At 36.5% G+C, this 9,111-nt stretch overlaps 1 protein-coding gene across 1 annotated transcript in view; it reads right to left on the bottom strand.

Annotated features, from left to right (window-relative positions):
• Nucleotides 1–9,111, bottom strand: part of LOC100742351 — a 30,451-nt gene that overhangs the window by 9,854 nt on the left and 11,486 nt on the right. Inside the window, exons 5-9 of the mRNA XM_024370313.2 lie at nt 5,299–5,483; nt 4,770–5,000; nt 4,317–4,454; nt 3,778–3,922; nt 3,518–3,695 (exon numbers count right to left, since the gene is read on the bottom strand). Coding sequence (XP_024226081.1) covers nt 3,518–3,695; nt 3,778–3,922; nt 4,317–4,454; nt 4,770–5,000; nt 5,299–5,483 — 877 coding nt within the window. The remainder of the gene's footprint in view (nt 1–3,517; nt 3,696–3,777; nt 3,923–4,316; nt 4,455–4,769; nt 5,001–5,298; nt 5,484–9,111) is intronic.

Genomic DNA, 9,111 nt, shown 5'->3' with positions numbered 1-9,111 from the left:
CTGCTATCGGAGACAAGATCCCACTGGAATTATGGAAAGGTAAGGGATGTGACATCCAAGGGGAGATTAACAGACTGAGAGTGTTTGGATGCAGAGTCTGGTACCTGAGGAGTCCAAGCGGAGGAAAATTCGACAGCAGGGCAGATGAGGGGATATTTGTAGGATACGACAGACAGGTCAAAGGCTATAGGATTTACCTGCCGAAGACCAAGAAAGTGATAATATCCTGTCATGTCAGGCTCGAGGAGAACACGTTTCCCTACAAGAATGCTAAGATGGAGACGAGCAATATAAAAAGTAGGTCCTCAGAATAGATATGGGATGTAGAAGACTTTGAACTTGGAAGGGGAGTTGGTCAAACTGACGTCGAAACACAAAGTGATGGCGAAAACGATGAAGGGGAGTCTGACTACTTCATGGATAATTTAACGAGTGAGAATAGGGGGGGGGGGGGGGCTGTGAGTGTACCGATTGTGCCCAGGAGGTCGGCAAGATTACATAAACCAAAGATATGTGATAGTTGTGCTCATACTGCAAAACTCAAAGCATGTGTGTACCTGTGAATGTGTACGAAGCCCTGCGGGGGTCAGATAATATATATCTAATGTATGTCGCCACTGTCGCCCTAATGTCACGTGTGCAATAGGAAAACTAAGCCAAAGATATGCAAATCCAACTGTATCCGATTGGAAAGCAGTGAGGCGGATCTTCAAGTACCTGTTGAAAACCAAAGACTTAAAGCTAGTATATCAAAGGACAGGACAACCTTTAAAGGTGTTTTGCGATTCGGATTTTGCAGGCTATACGGTAGATAGGAAATCCAGGAGCGGGTATGTTTTCATATTCGCTGGTGGTGCAATATCCTGGTTGTCTAGGAAACAACCAATCATAGCTTAATCGACGTGTGAAGGGAAGTTCGTGGCGATGCAGGAAGCAGCAAGAGAAACTGTGTGGATTTCCTTATTGTTAAGGAAGTTGGGTCAATTGTCATATTGCCCTCGCCCTTGCAAGATTTTCTGTGATAATATCGGGGCCATTTCATGGTCAAATGATGAAAGTTGCCGAAAGTTCTAAGCACTTCCAAGTGCGTTACTTTTATGTTAAGAACTGCGTGTTGGAGGGAATATTAGATTATACATGTATACGTAGTCCCGAGAATGTCGCTGACATTCTTACCAAAGGCTTAAATAGAGTTAAGACTCAGTATTTTACCAAAGCTATGGGGCTTGTAGAAACTACGATCAAAGGGGAGTGTTGAGAAATGTTAGGTTGGTATGATTACTAGTTACTACAAGCTAAGTTGGTACGACTTCTAACGATGCTCTTTTGTCTTAGAAGTCGACCACGTGTTAATTGACCAAGTGTATTCTGTGAGTTAAGACGTGTTGTACGAGGCGGAGAAATATATGGAATAAATCGAATCTGTGTAAATCGATTAATTATCAACCCCAAACCCACATCAATTAACAAGTTTGGGAGTAGTTGTAACATGACTGTTGTACTTGTTGCCTTAGTACTGTGTTTAGCTCACTTGTGTTTACCATTTTTCCTAGTATCTCCGTACTTTTAATGGATTGTTTGAGCATTTGTTTGATTTCTGTATCGTCTTCGATTTTGTTGCTTTGATTTTGATTGATTGTAAGCGTTGCTTGTCTAATGTTTTGGGTTACTTACGCATAGCTTCGATTACCTTGGGGATCTATGTTTCTGCTTATAGCTTTTGGTTCATATTGTGCTTTCAATGTTGTTTCATTATCCGTTATACTTTGTTGTGGTTGGTAGTTATCGATTGATCTATTGCGAAGTGGTGGAAACAGTTTACGTTGTAATTGTTTCCTGATTTCACATTCTTTATAGCTGGCTGGTTCCCGTTACAATGATAACATCTAACTTCTTTCATTTTTCTTGTATATGGGCAGTGTATTGTTAAGTGATTTTTTGTACATTTAACACATGCCGGGCTTCTGTTACAATAATTTTTTGTGTGACCGTATTGTTGGCACCGCATGCGTTGTGGTATATCTTTTTTGTAGCGTGATGGTTTCACTGTTACTATTGTGTTTAGAATTTTTTTGATTTCATAGATTTCCTTGTTATTGGTTCTGGGTTCAACTTCTATTAAGAATAATGGTAATGGTTGCTTCGTATCGTATCTTGTCATATTGTTTATTGCTCTTGTTTGATGGCCAATTTTTGCTAATTCATCACTTAATTTTTTTGTGTTAATTTTTGGATGTAATCCTCTTATAATTATTTTGTAACTCCTTTCCGTTTTGAGCTGGAACGTGTGGTATATAGCATTTTTTTCCTTTAATTCTTTTATCACTTTCCTATAATTTTCTGGGGTGTTTGTTTGAATTTTTATTTGTTCCAATTTTGCTTGTTTTATTGTGTAATTTTCCTCCCCAACTATATTGTTTAGTCGATCAATAAGCGGGTCTATTATCTGGGCCTCAACAAATATTGGTGGTGGTTTTGTAATGTGTGTTGATTGAGTTGTGGTTTTGCTTGTTGGGTCATCGTCTATTTCTTCCGTTAGTGAGCTAAAGAGGTTTCTTAATGGTAATTTTTGCAGCCATCGCTGCTTTTCTGTATCTAGATTTCCTGCGGCACTTGTGCTTGGAATTATTTTACGTTTTTGGCTAGTCTTTGCTAGCTTCCAGTTTTCGTTCTGGTAACATCTTTCGTTATCGTGGCTGCACTCCTCCTGTCTCCACTGCTCTTTCATTTTTTCTGTAGGCATATCGTTTTGATTGTTGTTATTTTGCTGCTGTTGCTTTAAGCCTGGTTTATATAATACTTACCCGTTTATATAATACTTTTCTCTTTTGATTGCAATCTTGATTGTTGGTATCTGCTGCTGCATTGTTTGACTTCCCCTCACTAGCACTATTCGTAACACTTCTCTGAATCACTTCACTAGAGCGCACGATTGTTTACACGCGTCTGTTCGTCTCGGTTGCCCGAGCCCGAATGATTTGAAAAAGGTGCCATAAGATTTATAGAAATATAAATTTAGCATTTGGGTAAGGTTAAGGACATTCCCAATTTCACTTTAGCAATATTTTAATGCATAAATTATTCTAAAGGAATGTATGACTGAAGAAATTAGAACAATTAAAATACCAAACATCAAAATAGTCGTTGAAAAAATATATTGAGTGATATGGAAATTACTTTAATTAGATATACGATATTTGGATGGTATTACGTGCAATTAAAGTTCCACTGCGTAAAACAACATCCGATACGTATTTAAAACTTCAGAATTAACAAAGCTATACTTATTTCCAAAATTTTTGATGTAGGAAATAAATATAAAGGAATACAACATAAAAGATATCTTATAATCCTGATAAAAAACGAATAAACAAAGTATATAATAATAAGTAGACAGTAGATTTTTATGCAAATTTATATTTTTAAGAATGCAATTTGAAGAAGTTAGAAGAAGTAACATCTATAAATTTTTCTTAAAGGAATAAAAATCTGCATTTAATAACGAGAAATGACATACCTGCGATTCGTTACAAATTTTTCAAATAATTGCCCCTCAGTAGGAAATTTGGAATCCAAGAACAACTTTACGCGTTCCCAAATATTTGCACGATTATGAATTCTCAACCAATACCGTGGAACCAAAAAACATCTTACGGATGAAGTAGCTACTATTCTTCGATTAACCATATTTTCTCCTAATTCATAGGTAACAATTTTATTATAGAAATAATTTTTGTTAAGAAAATTCTTAGACAAGTAAATTTAGCAAAATATTACCTAAGCCGAAACACGCACCCCTGTTAAACGTACAAACTTGCATAAATATTGTACGTACGTCAGTCGGATAACGTTGCTGAGAGGTTGATGAAGGTTCTCTCATTAACATTTCTGCTACATCCGTAATTTTTTGCCATTCATTGATCTGTAGATTTATATGTTGTCAAAATCAATGTCCAACTTACAAATTTTCTATTTACAGTCAGTCGTGGTACTTACATATCAATAAAATTACTAAATTTCTAAAAAGAAATTAAAAAATTAAAACAAAATTTATAAAAATTTTGACATAAAATTACGTTAGAAATGACAAAACCATAAATTTTTCCAATGCTAATATATTTTACTTCTAGTATTTTATATCTTTTCACTTTCTTTTTCTTAATAAAGAAGATGAAAGTAGTTAAAGTACGTTATATTTAAAGAACGTACGAACATAGATTTTGGTAACTGACTGTACTTACATTCAACTTCCTTGCTTGCATTCTTTGTCTTAAATAATATGAAGATGTAATAATATTTGCCAGTGTCGTACTTACGACGTCTAATAATGTAGTTGTAATGACGCTTGAACGTTCAAAATCCATTCTCTTATCAGTTGCTTTCGATGATAGTAAGAGCTGTGCATAATCTATGAAATCTCGACTTCCGTCGATAGCATCGTCTATGCCATTTGCCTTTAGAATTAGGTGAAAAGTTATAGTATGAAATACATTCGGTATTATTGTATATATATTATTACATTATACAGAAGTCCGATTTTAATCTACAAATGCGAAGTACTGATAAATTATCTACTATAAGAAAAGAATGTTTTGACAGGAATTAAATCTTTAATAGTCTTCTTATAGTAGGCTGTAGAACTAAAATACAAGTAAATAAAATAAGAATAAAATAAAAAATACAAAATTTAGTCCTATTCCCCATATATTATTACAAATTACATTTATCACTATTATTATTATTAGGTATCATAAGTATATAAAACATACTTTGGTAGTTTCATATTCGTATTCCAATTCGTTCATCTTTGTAGCCATTTCTAAGCTCCTTAATAATCTGGGTTCCTTCTTTGCATTATCCTTTTCAGGATCGTATAATTCGTATTCAGTTCCATAAACAGAATGTGTTTTACGAACAATCATGTGTTCTATCAGACGACATTCACCTTCTAATAGGAAATGGACATGATTCACCATTCCTTTACCATCACCTAACAAAACCTTAAATAATTATTTTGTCATTCCATTTACACTTATTCCGCTTCAATAGTATTAGTATAGTATTCAATAGTATTTGGCCTCGTTTTAATCAGAAAAATATCACTAGTACGATAATGAAATCTTTATTACGGAAGAACTGGAAATACAAAACTTCGTTGTTGTATTAGCATCGTCCCATCGCGAGCACTTATGAAGTATTTAGTTACTAATGTAATATAACAAATGTAAGAATACGTAATTTTCGTTTTTCTGTGATATTAATACTATGAGTATTATTTTATGCAATGTAATTTTATACCTCATCAGGTTGAAAATCCTTTAATTTACTGAGTATACAACATTCTCGTATTGTTTCTTCGTCCCAACATTTAAAATAATTGAAATGTATTAACGCATCCTGCAATATGTCCCACTCTTTTTTTAAAGAAGACCGCAAAACGTCATCGAATTCCAAGCGAGGAATGCGGATCAAATCTACTGCGGCTATAAGCAAAACAAGATTATGTTTCTTACATATAATATTTTTGTATATTTTGCATATTTTTACAATCTCAGTTACTCTGCTATAAAGCAATATATCTGCGTTACTTTCAGTAACACGAGAAAACGCTTTAAGAACGATTTGTTTGACTCAAGAGGACAGCTTATTATAATGCGAAACATTCTTTCTTCATGGTCACATTTTTCGAGATTTAAATATTTTCGTAACTTACTTTTTAATGAAACCTTATATATTTCCGTATATCAGTTGTTAAAAACTGGCGATAAATTTTCACTGATTACAGCAGTACACCCAGTATATATCGCTTAAAGTTAGAGGTTTATCAAATTTAGTTCCTTAATCTTCGTACAAACTCTAACTTTATCTAACTTTAAGGGGAATAGACTGAAATACTACGCCACATACGCACTATTGTTCGTGCAGGCAGGATAGCCTGCTACGAAAGGAGGAGAAATTGCTATTTTTGGGTGTCAACGTGACGCAGTTAGAAAACGCTGTGGCTACGGAAACAGACAGTAGAGGAGAGGGGCGCATAAAGGCATAGTGACTACCTCATTCTCGAGCAAATAGTTATCGACGAATTAGCAACTTTAGTCTCATCCATCAAAATCAAAGTTCATTGTCCGCTACCTAACTATCTGCAGTTGTACAAGACTTCCTCGTTGAACGGTACGGCATATTTTTGTCTCGATTATTGAAGGTTATCCTTTTCCGTTGCACAAAATGGTTGTTACATGTTCATCAATCCGAATCCAGCAAAATTGTTAGACTCGCGATTTCTCCTATTTTCACTGTGTTGGACACACCGCCATAGAATTTAGGTCTTTGACGTTTTTAAAAGTCGCGTTCGCTTCCCAGTTCACCTAACACTTATAGATACGTTTTTTATACCCTATATAACAATCTATATATCTTTTCTATATATAATATATATTATATAATACTAATCTTAAATTAAGTATTTTAGGATACAAATACTTTAACACTTTTGTATAGAAAATGAAAAAACGTATCGAATAATATATCAAAAGGTATAAGATTCAATTTTGAAAAGTTACGGAAACATCTAAATCTCGAAAAATATAATCATAAAAGAAATATTTCGTGTTATAATATTTGTCTCTTGGAAGCAAGCAATTCATTCCTTAAACATTTCTTCGTATCATCAAAAGCAACGAGATATTGCTTTGTAACAAAATTACTGAGATGTATAATGTGGATCTGTTTTATTTTATTTATGCTTTATATTTTCACAAATTCAACTGAAGAAGCAGAACTTGAAGAGAGATCCATTTTACCTATTAAAAATTATAACTTTGGATATTTTATATATTTTTGTACATTATATGTGAGGTGGATAAGTCGTGATAGGTGCAGAAGGAACACTTGAGTATTGTTAGCAATATATATTTATTAACATATTACTTAAACTACTCCATCTGTTACGCTGGGCGACCCTCTGCCTGGCCCAGGTCACACACCGCGGGCCAGACCGACACCAGATGTCCGCTCTTCTATACGGCATACCCTCAATAGCCTTAAGTATCTTCCATAAATCTCAGGAATTTCCTAGTAGAGGTCCTTCAAACCAAAGGCTTAACAAGGGAAAGTTAGTTTTTCTCACGTATGCTGCAACTTTCCTCCCACTAACCACTTTCTCTCGAGGGCGGTGAAGACCCTTCGTTTAACCAATTAACAACGAAGCCTATTCCCTCACTCGCCTAACTAAAATCGTCACCAACAAATCCGACGGTCCCGTGCGCTAGACACACCCATCCTAAGCTTTCCTCCGACGCAGCATCGTCACTCAACTTCACTTCTTCTACATCGTTGGAAAAGTCAACTACTAAATCTAACGCTAATGCCTATCGGGGTAGTCTAAGCATAACGCGAGAGTCGGTCTCGTTATTGTCGAGCATACATTTCCTCTCCTAAAAATCTTATAGTGCTACGTCCACTAATACACTAAATCTAATTATAAGAGCCCTGCTCTAACGTACATATCTATCTTATCTTCGTGCGATAAGTGATTATATATCTATCTATCTTCATCAGTGTAATCTAAGTGTTGGAAATATATAATTTATAATTCTGTGAATCACAGTGTTATACAAACTCAATCACCCCTTATTATCTCAACGGAAATCAGGGGATCGATCGATTCGTGGTGTCGATTGTTATAATCGTAACGGGGATTTACGACCCCCGTTGACGTCTCTCTTAGCGACTGCGTCTCCCCGCGATTGGTCGAACAAACACCGTATATGTACACTTTACGTAGAACTCGCGATTACTATTAGCGGTTCGTGGGATTACAAGTTTGAATGATGATTGCTTAAGATGTCGAGAAACTCGGATCAATTATTTCTGCTAACTACCAACTAGCAACTCGGACTGACGTCCAACGACTGATTTTCCGTCACGATGATGCTGCAGAGGAAAACTATGATGGGGTGTGTCTAAGGATACGAGATCAGAAGATTCGTCGAGGAAAGCCTTCGTTCAGAAAGTAAGGGAAATGGACGTTGCTGTTAATTGGTTAATTTCTATGTTGGTGGTTGAGGAAGGATGCTAACCGCCCTTGAGAGAAAGTTGCTAGCGGGAAGCATCGTGAGAAAAGCAGATTTCTCGTATCTTCCCGTAGTAGGTGATAGACTTAGGGACTGGTGAGACAAAAGCTATTTGTCCGTTCGAAAAACCTATTGAGGTAAATGTTAGATTCGTGTGATCACTAGTTTCTACATGTACCTAGAGTTGGTACGGTTACTAACGACGCTCTTTCGTTTGCGCGTCCGCCACGTGTTAATTATCAGAGAGTATCCGGTGTGTTGTAATGGCTGTACATGGTGGTGAAATACAGAATACATATATACAAAATTAAATCTGTGTGGATCAATTAAATATCGAACCTCAAAACGTATTCAATAACAGGTTATGAACCCAGGACGGCGAACTGTGCTTTTAAAGATATTTATTTGTCGAGTTTTGTTTCTGTGAATATCCGAGAAAAGGCCACACCATGGCCTATCAGGACAAGATGAGCGATGTGGACAAGGACATGAATCCAATTCTCAATAAGGATAACTGTATGAATACTAGAAGACGATGACGGAAGCTTCTATGGTTTTCCTGGGTTGCTGGGATGCGGTGGATTCAGGATTGACTGCAGCAGAAAGGATGAGACCTGAGTACGTCAAACTGGATAGCAAGGCGCGTGCATTTTCCGGCACGTACACCCCGAGTATCTCACGGACATCAGCGGTCTGAAAACGGCGAAGGAGTGCTGGAAAGGACTGGAAGAGATCCATGGGAGATCCACATCGATGTACATTGCCTTGTGCCTGCGGGAACTGGGCACTATCGAGAAGACGCCCAGCATGGATATTTCTGTGTACTGTAGGAAAATCCAAGTTCTGTGTGACAAGTTGTCTAAAGTCGGTATTAAATTTGAAGATCACGTTGTGGAGTCTTTCATTTTGGCTGGACTTGTGACAGATCCAGATTATTCAACGTAGCCAACGCCCTAGCCGCGCTGAGTGCACTCGTTCCCGTCAGATCACGAAAGTTAAGCAGCGCTGGGCACGGATAGTACTTGGATGGGTGTCGCCT

Source organism: Bombus impatiens, unplaced genomic scaffold, assembly GCF_000188095.3.
Source record: "Bombus impatiens unplaced genomic scaffold, BIMP_2.2 scf_0733, whole genome shotgun sequence".
Taxonomy (NCBI): Eukaryota; Metazoa; Arthropoda; class Insecta; order Hymenoptera; family Apidae; genus Bombus; species Bombus impatiens.
Note: the sequence above shows the minus strand (reverse complement) of the source record. Positions and strands in the feature narration are given on the sequence as shown.